General features: G+C 54.4%; 8 protein-coding genes across 8 annotated transcripts; 4 read left to right on the top strand and 4 right to left on the bottom strand.

Moving 5' to 3' along the window:
• Positions 1-384: 384 nt before the first annotated feature.
• Positions 385-1,395, bottom strand: LRP88_08208 (translation elongation factor 1 subunit beta; the record flags this gene model as incomplete). Its single annotated transcript, XM_083244717.1, has 4 exons — positions 385-614; positions 665-1,047; positions 1,250-1,289; positions 1,356-1,395. The coding sequence occupies 4 exons, from the start codon at positions 1,393-1,395 to the stop codon at positions 385-387; spliced, it is 693 nt and encodes a 230-aa protein (XP_083099211.1).
• Positions 1,396-1,813: 418 nt separating this feature from the next.
• On the top strand, positions 1,814-3,296 carry LRP88_08207 (proteasome complex subunit Rpn13 ubiquitin receptor-domain-containing protein; the record flags this gene model as incomplete). Its single annotated transcript, XM_083244716.1, has 4 exons — positions 1,814-1,864; positions 1,926-1,995; positions 2,049-2,550; positions 2,750-3,296. 4 exons carry the CDS (start codon positions 1,814-1,816, stop codon positions 3,294-3,296), a joined length of 1,170 nt encoding a protein of 389 aa, XP_083099210.1.
• Positions 3,297-3,742: 446 nt separating this feature from the next.
• Positions 3,743-4,972, top strand: LRP88_08206 (U2 snRNP complex subunit CUS2; the record flags this gene model as incomplete). Its single annotated transcript, XM_083244715.1, has 2 exons — positions 3,743-4,012; positions 4,109-4,972. 2 exons carry the CDS (start codon positions 3,743-3,745, stop codon positions 4,970-4,972), a joined length of 1,134 nt encoding a protein of 377 aa, XP_083099209.1.
• Positions 4,973-5,118: 146 nt separating this feature from the next.
• LRP88_08205 (uncharacterized protein) lies at positions 5,119-6,077 on the bottom strand (the record flags this gene model as incomplete). The annotated part of the gene is made up of 2 exons (XM_083244714.1): positions 5,119-5,219; positions 5,279-6,077. The coding sequence occupies 2 exons, from the start codon at positions 6,075-6,077 to the stop codon at positions 5,119-5,121; spliced, it is 900 nt and encodes a 299-aa protein (XP_083099208.1).
• A 1,442-nt stretch (positions 6,078-7,519) lies between these two features.
• Positions 7,520-10,441, top strand: LRP88_08204 (DUF3405 domain-containing protein; the record flags this gene model as incomplete). Its single annotated transcript, XM_083244713.1, has 1 exon — positions 7,520-10,441. The coding sequence occupies one exon, from the start codon at positions 7,520-7,522 to the stop codon at positions 10,439-10,441; it is 2,922 nt and encodes a 973-aa protein (XP_083099207.1).
• Positions 10,442-10,906: 465 nt separating this feature from the next.
• On the bottom strand, positions 10,907-11,628 carry LRP88_08203 (emp24/gp25L/p24 family/GOLD-domain-containing protein; the record flags this gene model as incomplete). Its single annotated transcript, XM_083244712.1, has 3 exons — positions 10,907-11,112; positions 11,165-11,372; positions 11,431-11,628. The coding sequence occupies 3 exons, from the start codon at positions 11,626-11,628 to the stop codon at positions 10,907-10,909; spliced, it is 612 nt and encodes a 203-aa protein (XP_083099206.1).
• A 1,736-nt stretch (positions 11,629-13,364) lies between these two features.
• On the top strand, positions 13,365-14,192 carry LRP88_08202 (ADP-ribosylation factor family-domain-containing protein; the record flags this gene model as incomplete). Its single annotated transcript, XM_083244711.1, has 4 exons — positions 13,365-13,512; positions 13,583-13,827; positions 13,927-13,992; positions 14,100-14,192. The coding sequence occupies 4 exons, from the start codon at positions 13,365-13,367 to the stop codon at positions 14,190-14,192; spliced, it is 552 nt and encodes a 183-aa protein (XP_083099205.1).
• Positions 14,193-15,653: 1,461 nt separating this feature from the next.
• LRP88_08201 (chaperone ATPase HSP78) lies at positions 15,654-18,047 on the bottom strand (the record flags this gene model as incomplete). Its single annotated transcript, XM_083244710.1, has 1 exon — positions 15,654-18,047. The coding sequence occupies one exon, from the start codon at positions 18,045-18,047 to the stop codon at positions 15,654-15,656; it is 2,394 nt and encodes a 797-aa protein (XP_083099204.1).
• Between the last annotated feature and the right edge of the window lie 335 nt (positions 18,048-18,382).

The raw sequence follows: 18,382 nt of genomic DNA, 5'->3' as shown, positions 1-18,382 counted from the left end.
ACCGCGCCTGGTGGGTTCCATTCGTCGCGCGTCCGCGGATTCGACTACCCCGCCAAAATACGGTCTACAGCGATAGAATCTGATACTTACAAAAATTACCCCTCCTTCAGCATCATTGCTTGTGAAGAGCTGGCGGGGTTGGCTGTGAGAACCTTGATGTTGGAATGGTACGATGTTAAGATGGTCGCTACACACGGAGACTTGGGACTCAGGAAATCATTGACGATCAATGGTGTTTTTTATTTTATTTCATCGTCTCTGGTCGGTACGAGGGGTAGGATTCATGACTACTTCCCCCTTCATGTGGCTCATCAAATACCGTCCATCATAAATCCTCGCCATCGTGCTCATCACATTCATGTCGACTCAGCTACGCGCGACTTTTTACAGCTTCTGCATGGCAGCAACGTCAGTGGACTGGACGTAGTCCTCGAGCTCCTGGATCTCCTCCTCAAGATCGCCAATAGAGACCTTCTCGTCCTCGACAACGAGGTTGATCTGGAGCTTGCTGACACCGAAACCAACGGGGACGAGCTTGGAGGCACCCCAGGTAAGACCATCCTTCTCAATGGCACGGACACCAGCCTCAAGAGCCTTCATGTCGGTCTCGTCATCTGAAAATTGTTAGCAAATTTTTCACTGCACCGGACATGAAAGTTCTTACCCCAAGGCTTGACGTCAAGAGTGACGACGGACTTGGCGATGGTCTTGGGCTTGGCCTCCTTCTTCTTCTTGTACTCGGCAAGGCGCTCCTCGCGGACGCGGGCAGCCTCCTCGTCCTCCTCCTCGTCGCTGCCGAACAGGTCGACATCGTCGTCATCACCACCCTCAGCCTTCTCAGGGGCCTCAGCGGGGTTGATGGTCACCTCGGCGGTCTCAGGGCCGTAGGTGCTGTAGGGAGCAGCGGCATCACCGGGGAGGGTGGCGAACTCGCTCTCGTAGCTGGCGATGTGCTTGTACCATCGGGCAGCGTGGGGGTACTTCTCGGCGTCAGGGGCAGAGGAGAGAGCCTTGAAGACGGCGACATCAGCCTGAGAGGCGCTCTGGCTATTGGCAATGTCAGTACATTGTTCACCCTGGCTTTAGGCAGAAATATCAGGTGTGTAAAAAACGACTCAGAGATGCACAAGTGCTTGTTGCTTCGTCAATCGGCGGGTCTTGAGTCCGCCTCCGAAACACGGACCAATTTGTCTCATCATAGAGGTGTCGAATCAAAAGGGAAGAAGTAATTTGGGGAGAGCATACGTACCCGACAATGTAGGAGCGGGTGCTCAACCAGGTGTTGAGCACTGATCAGCTGTCAGTGACTGAGGAGCGAGAAAGCTGGGCGCTAATGAAGCCAGATAGAGACATACCGGTAGCTCCAGCATCGGTAAGGAGATCGGTAAAGCCCATTTTGAAGAATGATGAAGAGTTTGGAAAGGGAGAGGAAAGAGGTCGGGTATTTGTAGAGCTGGGGGAGATTGCGAGGAAGAAAATGGGTTGTCTGGTCGATGTCCAAGGTGGGGTTTATGAGATTTTTCACCCAAACCAAATTGCTTGTAATGGGGCAGGGGCGAGTGGCATCAGTTGCTGAGGGGAACGTGGCGGCGGTGAATGGAGAAATGTCGGGCCGGGGTGACAGCCCCTCTGCGCCACAGGCTGGCAGGGGTGGCCTAAGCTGAGCTCCATTGTGCTCGACGACGTAAGAGCTCCTGCAGCCTTGCCAACCAAGAGGCTCCCGCGACTTCAAGCTTCACACTTTCACCTCTCTACTGCTTCTCTTTCAACATCTCCCCAACTCATCCCCTTCTAGATCGCAAAGTCATCAACCATGCCAATTGCGCCGATCATCACATTCAAGGCCGGCCAGTGCGAGGTCGATGTATGTCCTCCGCCATCGTTGAATGTGACTTGTGGCACGCGCTGACTTGCCTCAACTGTAGACCTCGACCAAGCCTTTCAAGGTGAAGCCACAATCCGAGCCAGGTTATATCTATCTATACTCCGAGGATGGTTAGCGCATAATGTGCCGTTTGCCCTTGCGATATGGCTGATAGTCGATATAGATCTCGTGCACTTCTGCTGGCGGAAGCGGAGCGACCCGCTGGACCAGCCCGAGCTTGATCTAATTATGGTGCCTACCGACGGTAGCTTCGTTCCCTACGAGTACACTACGACTCCTCAGCCTACATCCAAGACCGACGGCCGCATATTCGTTCTCAAGTTCTCTTCTTCCTCTCAGCGATACCTCTTCTGGCTGCAGTCGAAGCCCCAGAGCCGGAACGGCGATCCCAGCTACTTCAGCCCCCGGGATCGCAAGATTGGTGACATTGTTCACCGTTTGCTGCAGGGCGACGAGGTCGATGTGACCAGAGAGCTTGCGGCTGTCCGCAACAACGACGACCGACCCGATGACGGAGACGAGACCATGGAGGACGTCGAGGGCCACCGTGACCCTCATGACCACCGTGGAAGCGGCAGCGGTGGTGCTGGCCCCGATGCCACCGGAGGAGATGTCCGAGAGGAGGGCGAGGGCTCACGAGAAGGAGGAGCTGACGGTGCGAGAGCGTAGGTGATTCCCTTTGCATGGTCAAGCAGGACGGCGCGCGCGATATGGGACTTGATTTGTATATCACTGGTCTGGGACAGCGGGTCAAACAGTGTAAAACTAGATTTCCTGGTGGTGATGAGAAGAATTGGGAACTAGTGTCCACGCGCTGGATCTGAGGTGTTGACCCGAACCGTGACAGCGCTGACGTCGTTTCAGGGCCTCTTCGTCAGCCCCTGATGCTGCTGCCGCCGTGAGGAACTTTCTGGAGTCTCTTCGAGGCCAGTCCGGACTTGCTGGAGGACAGCAACAACGTGGGGGCGATAAGGCGTACCCATACCTCAACCACCTACTGCCGACCTCGATCACAGTGCCAATGATCGACTCAGCCACCGAGGAGTTTGCCGATACCCTGATCAGTTTTCTCCCGCCTACCGTCGTCGTCCTCGCAAGCGGCTCATCGGATGTTGATGGAAAGTCGGACCCTTCAGCGGCTGCTGTGGAGGCGGCCAAGGCTTCCCTCTCGCTAGACGATAAGCGCAGCCTACTGAAGAAGGTTCTTCGAAGTCCACAGTTCAACCAAGCCCTGGCAAGTCTGACCATGGCTATTCGAGATGGAGGACTGCCAAGCATCGCAGATGCTCTTGGTGTGAAGGTCCAGGATGGCGGATATCTGCGTGGAAGTGGAATGCCAATGGGCGGAGGCCAGGCTGTTGAGGCCTTTGTTGAGGGCGTCAAGAAGACGGTCGAGGAGGAGAAGAAGTAAGGAGCTATGAGGAACATTCTTGTACAGGGTGAATACACCCGGCTATGCTTCACGACTTGATGTTGATGGAAAAGCATATAGACAACGTCCGGTATTGACAGAGCTAGCGGCGCAATCGTGAGAACTTATGGTGCTCTTCAACGCTAGACAATGAAATAACATCAAATCTCAGTTCTTTGCACATATACTGTAAACTGTCTATTCCGAAGCATCGTATTCTACCTTGAAAGTCAGCTCATATAAGACGAACTCGCTTTCCAGCTGAGGTGGGCCATTCCAACTTATGCATGCCCAGGGCAGTGGACATGAAGCGGCCCCACGTTCACACTGACGTACCCGCGCCTCAGGTCGTACCTGCTTTAGCTCATCAACACTCGCCTCAATTTCTCAGCGCGCCTCGTTTCAACTCCATATTCCGCGCCCTTTACACTCGGCGCATTTTCAAAATGGAGGCCGTATTCCCTACAGACCCTCGCGAATTCGATGGCGACGACCGTATATCGTTCTCCAAGCTCGACAACAAGTTTATCGCCGTTCACGACGATGGCAACGAATACGAATTCGATGCTGATCAGAAGCGATGGATCCTGACGGACGACGAGCCATTGGAGCCCGAACCTTTTGATACACATGAACTCCTTGGGGGACACACATCGCAAGGACCTCAAGATGAAGGCTCAAGGAAACGCAAGAATGGGTCGGGCCCGGGTTCAGAGGTAAGCCTCTACTTCCTTCGATCGCAACACCATTACGCGACACTCTCGGAGTCACCTCTCGATCAAGACCTCAGCAGGCTGACCTTTATGCATTAGACTACAGAGACACCCAAGCCTCCACGACCAAACAAGAAGCAAAAGGCACCCCCACAACCCAGACAGAATACTGCAGTCTATGTCACCGGTCTCCCTGCCGACACAACAGTTGAAGAAGTACACGAGCTCTTCTCCCGGAAGGGGGGCGTCATAGCCGAGGAAATCGACAGCGGTGCTCCACGTATCAAGCTCTATACCGACCCGGATGGCAACTTTAAGGGCGACGCCTTGATCGTCTTCTTCAAGCCCCAGAGTGTCGAGATGGCAATCATGCTTCTCGACGACACAGACTTCAGGATCAACCCAAGTGGCACGCGTGAAGGCAGGATAAGAGTCCAGGCTGCGGACTCGAGCTACAAGAAGGTCAAGTACGACCAGGATGGCGCTGCCTCTGGGGATAAGAGCAACGGAGGTGCGGAGCGAAAGCCTCAGAAGAACGACCGTGACAGGCAAAAGATCATCAAGAAGACGCAGAAACTGGACGCGAAGCTGGCCGACTGGGATGACGATATCCCGTACGCGGGGCAGCCTGAGGCGACGACAAAATGGGACAAACTGGTGATCCTACGGCACATGTTCACGCTGGAGGAGCTCGAGGAGGATCCAGCAGCCCTTTTGGAAATCAAGGAGGACATCAGAGAAGAATGCGCCAAGCTGGGCACAGTGACGAACGTGGTACTCTTTGACCAAGAGCCCGAAGGTATCGTCTCGGTCAAGTTTAAGGATGCAGACTCAGCGCTCGCATGCATCAAACTCATGCATGGGAGGAGTTTTGATGGACGGACAGTGGAGGCTTTTCTGGCATCAGGAAAGGAGAAATTCAAAAGGTCACAGCAGGATCAGAGCGTTGAAGACTCTGACTAGAGGCGCGTTCATGTTGAAGTTGGAGTCTTGATTGGAGTGTAAGATACCCAGAACCCAGAAGAGATAGGGACAACGTAGACAGTTCCAGCTGCACGATAGGCATTCATTCGTTTTTCCTTTCCTTGACTCTTATAATCTAGGTAGGGTCAGGTAGATTTCAGAGGTGTAGTCATTTCGATGTCCTCGGCGACTGTATACCAGATGGCAGCCTCGATAACATTGCAGATTATTTGCAATTCTTCATCGTCTAGTTGGGAAGCTATATTAGCCGGTTACTGATTAACGTGCTCAATCTACAAATCTCACCTCGTGGTGCATAGATCATGACAAAGTCGGGCGACACTGGGCTCTTGAGGAAGCGACTCCTCCACGCGAGGGGATGTCTCTGGCCCCAGCCCTTGTCTAGCACCTCTTTTATATCATCCGGGTGAAGGCACATGTGCATCGAGTGATCTGAATCGTGAACATGGCAGATCTCGCCCTGGCAGTTTGTCTGAAGCGGGTGTCTCGCAAAGAGGGCTAGGCCATGCTTCTCAAGGCACGATCTCTCGGTGCCAAATTTCTTGGGGATGCGGCTCGCCAGCTTCTCCATGGACCTGCGGACGGCACGGTAGCACCCTCGGGACCCGTGTTGGTCGAGCTGCCTCTGGGGCGCGATGCCTGCAACGATGGGACGTGGTCCCGCGCGGTACGGGAGGTGATATCGATTGAGGATGCCAGATGTTGGGAGCCGGGTTGGGTCCGCCGCTGGTGGGATAAAGGGGTCACTGAGAGACCACAGGCGGAACCATGATATACGGATGTAACCAGCGAAGGTCGAAGGCGTACCGCCGGGGCCCAGGTTTAGGAAGTTCTGGTAATCATTCTGAATGAGCAATACTAGAGGAACGAGACCGATGAGGAGCTCAGCGTGGTAGGGTTCGAGGAAATGGACGACAAGGAGGAGCGCAAGAGCGGATAAGAATATGGTAGGGCCGTCGAGGGTCACGGAGATGGGCTGTTGACGGAGGACGCATGAGATGTTGAGCGCCTCGACCTCGACTTCGCCCTTGAGGTCAGGAGGAGGCGAGGTGAGGGTCTCAGCCGACGTGATAGCGAAGGACATGGCAGTGGCAGTACGAATTGGTTATGATGTCGTAATGTAGGGTATGTTTGGGTAGTAGGTCGTCGGCCACAATGCCACGGTGAATCTTCTTTGTGGGCGACGCCCGTGTAAGTGTGACGTGAAACCAATGGGAGAAGCCTAGACTCAAAGACTTGGGACATCAACAGCCCTTTCGATAGAGGGAACTAGGCGAGAAGGCAGGTTTTAATATTTCAGTGGCTTTCCTAAATTTTCACGAAAGGCGGGAAACTTGGAGCTGTGTGCAGGAACCAGAGGAGGGGATCGTCATCTGATGCCCGGCAGGATCCAACCACCAACCACACCAAGCAGAGCAAGCCCTGACGCCGACAGCCCGAAAGAAGTGCAATTGGGCCTCTTGTGCGCCGTCACATCAGCCGCACAAGCTTTGCTCTACGCGGGGATCAGCACTTGAGGCCAGCAGCCAACGGAAGCTGCACCTGCAGTGCCGCCGTGTCTCGTTTCAAGCCCAGGCGCTTTGTTTCCCCCCGCGCGGGGTTGATTGGCGTTGAGCCATGACGTTGGGTTGAGCTTAACTGAGCTTCCAGAGAGCGGATCTCGAGCGATGACGACGCTGCATTGGGTCATAAGACAGTCTAGCTTGATGGAAGCGGGACGGGAGGAGATAGGAGACCGCGGTGTAAGACGAGGTGAGTGCTACCCTGGACACAAGGTGAACTGGGTGGTCAGCACATCTAGGGGCGCTCAGTATGTCCTTAATTCGAACAGAAGGTGGCGATCAGTAACGGCTGCTTAGTTGTTTCAGCTGGGCTGCCTGTAGGTGAAGAAGCTGTATCACTCAGTCTGTCGTACAAGAATAGGCAACTATGGGTAGCACGTGAGGAGGAAATATCTTCATTGCTTCGTCCAGCATAACCGAAACCATATTCAAACCCAAATGCACATGCAACCCTACCCAAGCACTCCCCTCAACCGACCAGCTAGAGTTGTACAAGTCAATGCAAGGACTCTCGGTGACTGGCTGGTTGCGGATGCATGCTAATTACCGGAAGCCATGGAACAATGGCCGGCCGAAGTCGAGGCCAAGCTCGCCTGTTGCCCCGCAACCGCATGGTCCCTAACAAAACAAAATAGCGAATGACGACGCATGCATGGGTCTGGGTGCTGCAGCAAAGAACTCTGTCTCGGCTAGGGTTGGAAAGATCTCCTTTCTACCTCTCTGTTCCTTTTATGATTTCTCCTTCTGTATGGCCTTGACGATTCTTTTGACGACTCTTAAACACGCCTACTTATACGTGAACACGTCCATTCCAGCGATCTGAACCCGACTATAGACACCGCTAGAACCTGAGAATCTGCCCAAATTGGGCCAAGGGAGCTTCACTTGCTGGTCAGTCCCCAGACATCGCATTCCACCAACAATAGCTGACCAGATATAGGACATTATAGAACCAGCTCCCAGCATGGGTTTGCTATCAAACCCTCTGCGGCCTCGCGAGCCGAAGCTGCCGCTTTACAAGAAGATCAGCTCTCCGACCAAGGAACGATATTCGGACGATGACTACTCTACCGACGATGAGGATGACGAGCCCTACTCCCCTGGCAGCTCGTCGCCGGGTTCCTCAAGACACACATCTGGGTCTGCCTCGAGCGGACTTTTGATGCTGCCCAAGCACAAGAAGAAGCCGCTCCCCCTAAGCCGGAAAATCGCCCGAGTGTACCCTTACCGACTACCCACAAAGGTCACGCGCTACCTGCTGTGCTTCGTAATAGGCTTCATCATTGTCCTGATCCTGACCCTGGTGCGAGCCAGCCAGGTGGAGAACTGGAAGGTCGCGAATGGTCAGGTAAAGAGTCGACCACCGCCTCCTCCTGCCTGGGAGAAGTTCCCATTCCTGGAGAGATATTATGGAGGACTAAAGAATTTGGTTACAATGGAGGAGATCAAGCCCGAGTGGCCCCACGTTAAGGACGAGCCCTCCATGCTCGGAGAAGGCAACGAGTGGAACAACCAGAACGAGGTCAAGGGCAACAAGGATAGCGACGAGACCGACAAGGCAGCCACCAAGGAAATCGAGGAAGAGGCTGAAGGCAAGCCCAAGCCTAAGGAAGAGACCAAGGACGAAAAGAAGCCTGAAGAGGAGTCCAAGGCCAAGCGAGAGCTCCCTGAGAGCCACGGCTGGAACGGATATCCTGGACGAAGCGAAGAGACGGATATCCAAGAATGCTTCCTTGACGCTGACCGCACGGTTCGGGTTCCTCAGCTTCGGTACTACAACGGCCGCCCTCAAGGATTCCCCGAGCACGCTGTTGGATCATACGAAGTGCTGGATCTGCCCGAGAACATCTGCTTCGACCGTTATGGCCGCTACGGACCTTACGGCTATGGCTACTCCTCGAGGAACGGTGGACTGAGCGTCGGAGAACATGGTCAGAAGGAGGGCTCTGATGCTGTTTGGGACAAGACACCCAAGGTCGACTACCGACAGGTTGACTGGGCTGAGGTCCAGCGCCGCTGCTTCAAGGCCAACCAAGCTCGTTTCAAGGCCCTTCCTCCCAAGACTCTTACCCCTCATGGCTTCTTCATCCACGAACCCAAGGCGCCAGCGCCATCTCCTTCTCTTGAGCGCCGCGGCGTGGAGGAGGACAAGACCAAGACAGGCAAGGAGGCTGCTACCCCTGAACCCTCGGTTTCCAAGAGCGAGAAGCCTAAGACTGAGGAAGTCAAGTCTAAAGACTCCAAACCCACACAGTCCGCGCCTGTTGAGTCCAAGGCCGTCGAGTCTAAAGCTACCGAGTCCAAGGTTGTCGAGTCCAAGGCTGCTGAGCCGACACCTGTGGTGTCCAAGGCTGCGGAACCAAAGGCTCAGGAGTCCAAGGCCGAAGAAACCCACGAGACCAAGACTGAGAAGTCCAACTCTGCCAGCACCGAGCAGGCTAAGGCACCTCAGGTTAAAAAGGCACGTACTGCTGTCGTTGTACGCTGCTGGGATGAGTACCACTGGCGTGAGGATGATATCGCCAACATCCGATCCCTCATCACTGAGCTCGCCGTGACGTCTGGTGGTCGTTATGACATCCACTTGCTTGTTCAGATCAAGAACGAGGCTGCTCACCCCGTTTGGGCTGACCAAGATACCTACCGGGAGCGAATCGAGGAGGCTATCCCCGAGGAATTCAGGGGCTTGGTGACACTCTGGTCAGAGACTCAAATGCTGGCTCTCTACCAGGGCATCTACGATCACTTTACTCGCGGTCCCGATCTGCCCGTTCACGGCGTCTACCGCGGCCTCTCAATGGCAATGCAGTACTTTGCCTACATGCACCCCGAGTACGACTACTTTTGGCAGTGGGAGATGGATGTGCGTTACACTGGCCACTACTACGACCTCTTCAGCAAGCTCGAGAACTGGGCTAGAGACCAGCCTCGCAAGGGTCTTTGGGAGCGCAACTCTCGCTTCTACTTCCCTAGCGTTCACGGCAGCTGGGAGGACTTCTCGCAGATGGCTCGCGTTCAGAGCCAGATGGGTGTTGTTGGTGCTGACAATGTCTGGAAGAAGGTTCCTGGCCTCGACCTCGATGGCAAGTCTCCTGATGCCGATACCAAGGGTGATCGCACCGTCTGGGGTCCTCTGCGTTCCAACGATGACAATGACTGGTTTGAGCCTGGCAACGACCCTGTCGCACCCACATCCTACGAGAAGGACCACTACCAATGGGGTGTCGGCGAGGAGGCTGATTACATCGCACTCAACCCCATCTTCAACCCTGACGGCACTTCTTGGGGTCTTAAGGATGATATCACGGGCTTCAACCGCACTGAAGGCCTGCCGCCTCGCCGTGCCAACATCATCACCACTTCACGCATGTCTCGCCGACTTCTGACGACCATGCACAAGATGACAGCCTTTAAGAAGCAGTTTGCCTTCCCGGAGATGTGGCCTGCCACCGTGGCTCTCCACCATGGCTACAAGGCTGTCTCGGCGCCTCACCCTGTCTTTGTCGACCGGTCTTGGCCGACGGCGTACATGGCGCAGGTCTACAACAATGGCCGCGATGGCTCTAGTGGTGGTTCGCGGACGAGCATCTTTGGAGACAGAGAGCACAACATGCACGGACTCTCGTGGTTCTATAACTCAGGCTTTGCGCCCAACCTGTACCGCCGATGGCTGGGCCTCCGGGTTAACAATGATGGAGGTGAGGAGTTTGAGGCGACTGAAGATAAGAGCAAGAAGGGTAAGGGCGTGGGCAACATGCGCGGCGGCGAGGGAAGGATGTGTCTTCCACCCATGCTGCTGCATCCTGTCAAGGAGGTTGAGCTGCCCGTTGAAGCCCCAAAGCCCGGCACTGACGGCCAAGAAGGCCAGTCTGACCCAGGTGCATAGAGTTGTTCTTCTGTTTTTCTATTTGTTTTACTCTTGACATTTGTTCGGAGTTGCGGATGGCGTTAGGTTTGCTTGTCTGGTCGTCTTGTCTACGGGTTCATGTCTTGCCATTGAGGAATGAGACGGAATGATAATGAATGACCTGGATGATGCCTTGGATCTTTCAGATGGTGTAGTGTAAACATATCATATACATATATATGGGAATAGACTGGTTAAACTTGATGGTTACACATTGAATCATGGCACGACTCTTAAAGGTTCAGCTTGTGAGGAATGATTAAAAGTCGCCGTCTTCAGACATAAATTTTGTACACTTATTATCACATAGAGCATATTCCCGACCGCTCGTTTGTGTAGCATCCCATCCAGTTTCCCAAGGCTCTTTCGTCTCCCAGTTTTTGCGCCGGTACGGTCCTCGCAAATCGCGGGTACTAAATCAATGTGCGTTCTCAAAACCCCCATCTATACCACGCGCTTGACCTCGAAGAAGCGTCGCAGCCACCAGACCTGGAACAGGGACTCGCCGATGACGACGCCAATGACAAACATGTTCCACCACTTGACTCGGCTGTTGGTGCTCTCAGCGGTGTTTCGGTGGGTGCGCTCGCGGATGATGATGTACTGCTGCTCGTCCTTGACCTGGGCGAGGAGGTCGGAGAGCTTGCGGACTGGAGATTGTGTAAGCTGGAGCTTTAGAGTGTACGGTTTTCGGATACTAACCTTCGCGGTCGAGAGGGTCGGCGGGGAGATCAGACTCGCTCACGTAGACGATGCCGTGGACGTTGAACGACACCTCCTTGGTGTTGGCGCCCCAGTTCTCGTTGCCGAAGCAGTAGACGTACTTGCCGTCGTGCTTGGCGGTGAAGGAGTAGTCGCCGTTGGAGACACTCTTCTCGTTGGCCTCGTACTGGCCGGCGGGGTTGTTGATCTATCCATCCATAGTCAGATCACTTCTGGTTCTTTACGTCCCCCATGTGGACACGTACCCAAAAGTCAATGTCGAGGTTGCCTGCGCTGCCAAACTCGCGGTCGCCGACCTGGAAGGTGACGGTCATGGTGTCATCCTTGTGGAGGGTCTCGTGGAAGCACTCGCGGCCGTGGGCGGGAAGGACGATGTTGTGAGCGGTAGCGGCCTGGAAGATGGCGGCGGCGAGGAGGGCCCTTGCGGCTGTGAAGAAGTGCATGATGACTGTGTTTTTGGTGATAAAAGCCCGAAGGAGTGAAGGGTCGTCGGTGAGAAGGTCAAGGGAGTGTCGTGGTTGCCTGCGGGAGGATCTTGATCCGGGCGATTACACTGTCAAGGTCATCTATCAAGTTTCTCCTTGTTGGAGCTACAACACATGGAGTCGCGAATTGACACCTTTCCGCAGCGGCCAGCACCAGCCTCGGTTGTGGCTGGTGCACCCCCCCTTCTCAGCCACGATCAAACAACTTTGCTGTCCTCTAAACAGCAAAGCCAATCCCGAGGTGGTCCAGCCTAAAAGGGGGAAAGTGGGCTCGTGTGGATCTTTCACTCTCTGTGTGTGGCTTGGGAGGCGAGGGCGGGATTGTGCTTGTGCTTGTCGATTATCTGTCCTTGCGAACACCTCAGAAAGGGATGAGATGGCGGGACTGATAAGCCAGGGGCGGGTCACGATTGCGCGGCATCTGGAGTGTGGCATTGAGTCGGGCATGGTAGGATATTAGACGAGATGTGATATTATGGTGAATTGAAAATAGTATCACTGTATCTACTTACTTCTACTGAGTCTTGCTTCTCTCTGCTCATTCTTTCTTCTCTTCGTATCAGAGCAAAAGTCCTGACTGTGGCGGTGCACGCACATGTGCTGCTGTCTGTCGTACCCCTCCAGTCTGTCTCAGCTCCCCTCTCCCCCTGAACGGTCCTTGGAATCCACTGCGAGTAGCTTACGGCCAGGGCAGGCTAGTACCTGCTGCTCGCCAGGCTCCAGAATTCCCTGCCCCCGCGAGCCAGTAACCTGCCCTCCGCCAGCACGGTCCCCAGTGGCCCCCAGTGGCCCCAGCCCCAGCAGCAGCCCAAGGCCGCAAAAAAAGCCCAAAAGAGCCACAGCCCAGCCATTCGATCAACGGATCTATCTCCCCCTCTGTTCCGTTCTGTCCTGTTCTCTCTCCGAGCACGTCGACTTCTTACACCGACAAGTCCCCAAACCACACGACAGCCGCCGCACCCCATCGTCGCCGTCGGTTTTTTTTTCCTGCACCACCACCCAAACGGACCGCCCCACGATCCAGTAAGTTCAGTTCAGAGTCATTTTCCATCAGGCTGCGGCCGTATCCTGCCCTCGCTGCCGTCTCGAGCCTTCCCGTTTACCCCCGCTGGCGATGGCCTCATGGTTGGGCTCTTCTCTTGTTGCGCTGCCGCTCCGTGTTCGCCGTCGCCGCCGTTCAATCCCGCCCGCCTGGCTCTCAGCTGTCCCCCGTTGATTCGCCTCGTGGCCACTTGAGCATGAGCACCTGCACAGCGCAGTACACCTGGCATCAGCCGGCGAATACGGCAGCCTGGAACGAGATGTGCCTGATGGCCCAAGGGAATCTAGGATGACAGTCGGGAGATGTTGATGGCGAGCACCATGATCGCTGCCTCGACCATCATCATCTTAGGTGTCCTTTCGCGACACTCGCCCATAAAGCAAACCTGTCCCGCCTCCTCCCGCATCATCAACTCCAACAATCAAATCAATCAATCACCAGCCTCCTCCTCCCTTGTCTGCCATCCCTCCCACTTCTGTCTCAGCCTGTCTTGTCTTGCCTCTTCCATTTATCTAGCCTTGTCCCCCTTTGCCCCTCGCCACGTCCTCCTTTCTCAACACACCGTCTTCCGACCCCGCTGACCTTGCGCCTCTCCTCAGATCCCTCTACTCTATAGCAATTCATACAGGCGTCCAAGCCTCAAACCGCAAACATGGGTCTCGCCTTTTCGAAGCTGTTCGACCGACTGTGGGGGAAGAAGGAGATGCGAATTCTGATGGTCGGTCTTGATGCTGCCGGTAAAACCACCATCCTGTACAAGCTCAAGCTCGGTGAAATCGTCACCACCATTCCCACCATCGGTATGCTCTGCCCCCGCCCGCCCGCTGCGATCGCGCTAGAACGCTGACACGCTGTCTTTTTCCACTCCAGGCTTCAACGTCGAGACCGTAGAGTACAAGAACATCCAGTTCACCGTGTGGGATGTCGGTGGTCAGGACAAGATCCGACCTCTGTGGAGGCACTACTTCCAGAACACTCAGGGTATCATCTTCGTCGTCGACTCCAACGATCGCGACCGTATCGTTGAGGCCCGAGAGGAACTTCAGCGCATGCTCAACGAGGACGAGCTCCGAGATGCCATTCTCCTTGTCTTTGCCAACAAGCAGGATCTTCCCGTACGTCACGACCCCACCTTGACCCCGTCTCTCCATTTTCTCCCCCTCATCCATCCATGTAACCGCGGTAACTTTGAACTGACGTGATGCCTACGATAGAATGCCATGAACGCCGCCGAGATCACAGACAAGCTTGGCCTCCACAGCCTGCGACAACGCGCCTGGGTAAGTACAAGACGGTCGTCTTCCGATGTCGACTGCCCGGTCTCGAGAGGCCGGGCAAAATCTCGCCATACAAAGTCACATGCTAATCAGGCTTCACCACCCAACAGTACATCCAGTCCACCTGTGCTACCTCCGGTGATGGTCTCTACGAGGGTCTCGAGTGGCTCGCCAACACGCTCCGAAAGGCTGGCCACCAGTAGAAAGACTGACGAGAAGTCTCCTTTGAACAAAACCCGCCTTCTCCCTCCAGCTCTCTGCCACATACTCTCACATGGCTCTTTTCTCGACTTTGATTATTCGAGGTTTCGGTTGTAATTTGCAAAGTTATCGGTCAACCAATCGAAGATGATCCTTGAACCAAACAAGTCGCGTCTCAGTCTTGACGTTTTCTGTTAAAGCAACCTCTTTTCCGCGTTCCCTCTTTCTCAATCTCTCAATTGGTGCTTCCTCGTGAGCCTCGCCTCGCCTTTTCGGTCCGGTCAATCAATTCCTGCTTGCAAGAGTCGTCATCTCCGCCAGCTCAGCTCATCCCGAGGAACACAGAACGTACTTTCTTTTTTTCTTCTCTTGGAGGAAAAGTCGGGTGATGATGGGAGGCGTCTTTTGGGGAATCCCGGGATATTTGTACAGTCGTCAATTCGGGTGTCGTTTGCTCTTTGAAAAGAATGCATCCTCACAGATCTTACACCACACGCACGATACCTAGTCTCTCACACCGTGGCGCACTGGTTTCTTTCTTTCATCTTTGTGTGTCTTTTTTTTTTTACGACATGAGGGAGCATGGCCACGACTGGAACCCGAGTAACGAGAAACGCATGAATTAGGAGCTAATGCGAGACTGGACTGTTTTCGTAGAGACGTCTGTTTTTTTTCTGAAGATGCTATGTTTGAAAAGAATGTGTAGATGTGCTTGGTGATTGAACGTAGAATCTATTTTTCGTCCATGATAACCCTGTTGATTTTGAAGAGCCATGTTCATGATGAGTGTCCTCTCCAAGATTGGGCTAGTGGGAGTATGCAGTCCTACATGATTACTTGCCGAGGTCAGCTAAACGACTTGGCGAGGGATCCGTCACTGGGTTTTGGGACTTGGGAAAGATAAGGGGAAAACATGGGTGATGTTGTCTGTGAGTTGTCAATGTCAGACAGGTAGCGAATCGTCATTCAACTATCCGCCAACTTCGGCATACCGTAGGATAGTGAGGGATAACTCTCCATCACAGGGTGCTTACCAAAGTAACCCTCCTCACTGCAAGACTGTGGAGAGAGAGAACGAGACGAGTGTGGAGTCTGTCGTTGGTGGGTGCATTCATCGTGATGTGACCTGCAAGCCCTCACGGAACGGGAATGTGGTGCTGCCATTCAGGCCTCAACACGCCATCATGGTGGCGGGATATTCCACCTGGTCACAATACGGGCAACAGTGCGCATGACATCCGATAGGCATTTCTTTGACGTGTTTTTGAATTGGGTATCAAACTTGGTATTCTACATTTGGATCCATGCTATCATGATATCCTGACTATTTTTTTTTTCTCTTGCCGTTATTTACAGTGGGAGACTATGCTATACTATTGTACAAAAATACTACACGTGATTAAATAGACATGGAACACCTAAACTCGTTAACCAATAAACTCCAAAGACCTGGACAAAGTCCCTCAAGTAGCGGCAGCAGGGGCGGCTTTTTCCTTGGGCTTGACATCAATCTCCAGACCCTCCTTGTCGTCGCGGATCTTGACTTCAGCAGTCTCACCCATCTTGAGCTGGCCCTTGATGATCTGGTCCGCCAGGTGGTTGCCAATCTCGTTGGTGATGAGCCGGTTCAAGGGACGAGCACCATACTTGGGATCGTAGCCGCGCTCCGCGAGCCAGTCTCTAACCTCGTTCGGCACAGAGAGGACGATGCGTCGGTCGTCGAGGCGCTGTTGGAGCTCCTTGAGACGAATATCGACAATGTCGCGGATCGCGTTGAGGGCGAGGCGCTTGAAGACGATAAACGAGTCGATACGATTGAGGAACTCGGGCGGGTACGCTGAGCCGACAACGTCCATCACAGCCTTGCGGACTGAAGGGTCAATGTCTCCATCGGCTGTCTCCTTGTAGGGGTGGAGGTGGTTCTGGCCGACGAGAATGTCGGCACCCAGGTTGGAGGTGAGGACGATGATGGTGTTCTTGAAGTCGACCTTGTGGCCCTGGGCATCGGTGAGATAGCCTTCATCGAGGACCTGGAGCAGAAGGGCGGAAATGTCACGATGAGCCTTTTCAAACTCATCAAATAGTAGCACGGCGTATGGCTTGCGGCGGACGGCCTCGGTTAGCTGGCCAGCGTCTTCGTAACCGACGTAGCCAGATGGGGCACCGATAAGTCGGGAGATGGTATGCTTCTCCTGAAACTCTGACATGTCGAACCGGACCACAGCCGACTCTGTTGAGAAGAGGAAGGCGGCGAGCTTCTTGCACAGCTCCGTCTTGCCGACACCGGTAGGTCCGAGGAAGAAGAAGGACGCTAGGGGTCGGTTCTCGCCACTCAGACCGGCTCTCTGCAGACGAACTGCATTGGAGACGGCCTTGATGGCCTCGTCCTGACCCTTGACGGCTTCCCTAAGGGTGTCTTCCATGTGGACCAGCTTTTCGATATGCCCGGATGTCAGCTTCGATACTGGAATGCCGGTTATGCGAGACACGACATTGGCAATGTCGTCCGAGGTGACAGAGTCGTGGATGAGGGTGTCTTCAGCCTTGGACTCCTTGGACTCTCCCTCCTGAGGGAGCTTCTGCTCGAGACTGGGGATGACACCAAACCTGAGCTCCGAGGCACGGCCGAAATTGTTCTCTCGTTGCGCCTGCTCAAGCTCAAACCTGGCCTTGTCGAGGTCCTCCTGGACCTTCTTGACCGACTCGATCTCGGCCCTCTCCTTCTCCCAGCGGCTGTTCAGCACCGATATCTCTTCATTGTACTTGGCGAGGTCCTTCTCCAGCTTCTCTCTGCGCTCCTTGCTCGCCACGTCTGATTCCTTCCGGAGACTTTCGAGCTCGATCTGGATGGTCATGATCTTGTGGTCGAGACGCATAATGTCTTCAGGCTTGGACTCGTGCTGAAGCTTGAGGTGGCTAGCAGCTTCGTCCATAAGATCGATGGCCTTGTCTGGGAGGAATCTGTCGGTAATATATCGGTTCGATAGAGTCGCGGCAGCCACCAAGGCACCGTCTGTGATTCGGACACCATGGTGGACCTCATACTTGTCCTTAATACCTCGAAGGATGCTGATAGTATCTTCAACCGAAGGCTCGCTAACAATAATGGGTTGGAATCGTCGAGCCAGTGCAACATCCTTTTCGATCTGACGGTATTCGTTGAGTGTCGTGGCACCACAGCACTGAAGCTCGCCACGAGCCAGGGCAGGTTTCAATAGGTTGGAAGCGTCGATGGAGCCTTCAGCCTTACCAAGGCCGAGGAGAGTATGGAGTTCATCAATGAACAGGATAACTTCGCCCTCGGCCTGTTCAACTTCCGATAGAACCTTCTTCAACCTCTCTTCAAAGTCACCTCGGAACTTGGCACCGGCAATGAGTGATCCAAGGTCGAGACTGATAACCCGCTTATTCTTCACGCTCTCGGGGACATCACCGCGAACAATTCGAAGGGCGAGGCCCTCGAGGATGGCCGTTTTTCCGGTACCAGCATTACCAATGAGAACCGGGTTGTTCTTGGTTCGCCGCGACAGGATCTGAATCGTCCGCTGGATCTCGGCATCTCTTCCAATCACGGGATCAAGCTTGCCGTCCTTGGCCCGAGCAGTCAGGTCGATACCGAACTGCTCCAGCGCGGGCTTCTCCTCCTCGCCGCCCATGTTCATCCGGTGAGTGCCACCGGGAGGGTGTGGCCGGCCATTGGCGTACGAACGGATGGCCAGGCTGGGGATCAATCGCAGAGGAGTTGGGCGAAGAGGTTGAGCTGCGAGTACTCGTGTAAGTGGTCGGATGGATCGGGTCCGCGCGCCAGCAGCAGCCAGGCGCTGGGTGGAAGTGATCAATTGTCTGCGAGCCTGCATCTTGTGCACTCGATTACAAAGAAAAGAGTAGAAAAGAGCGATCGTGAAAATTTCAAAGCAGGATCAAAGATCCTATCTCGGGGGGGAAGCTCTCAATTATCTACTCGGCACAGAGCCTCGACCAGCAGTCTCATGACGCCTGGAGCACTTTCTCGCATCTTCGGCCGCCGTCATCGGGGGTCACTTTCTTGAGCTCTTATCTTATCAGCATCACGTGCAAGAAGCCCCATGTCCAACTCTCGGGTAGCACGTACCATTTCCCCATTCGGCTAGCGCCAGAGGGTTCACATTTTGCTTCCCACAAACTCGTTAGCGGCCTTCACACAGAATTCCAA

The sequence above is a fragment of the Fusarium phalaenopsidis genome (assembly GCF_050370095.1).
Source record: "Fusarium phalaenopsidis strain FUZ10S chromosome Unknown contig_32302, whole genome shotgun sequence".
NCBI lineage: Eukaryota > Fungi > Ascomycota > Sordariomycetes > Hypocreales > Nectriaceae > Fusarium > Fusarium phalaenopsidis.
This window is presented reverse-complemented; position numbering and strand designations above follow the sequence as displayed.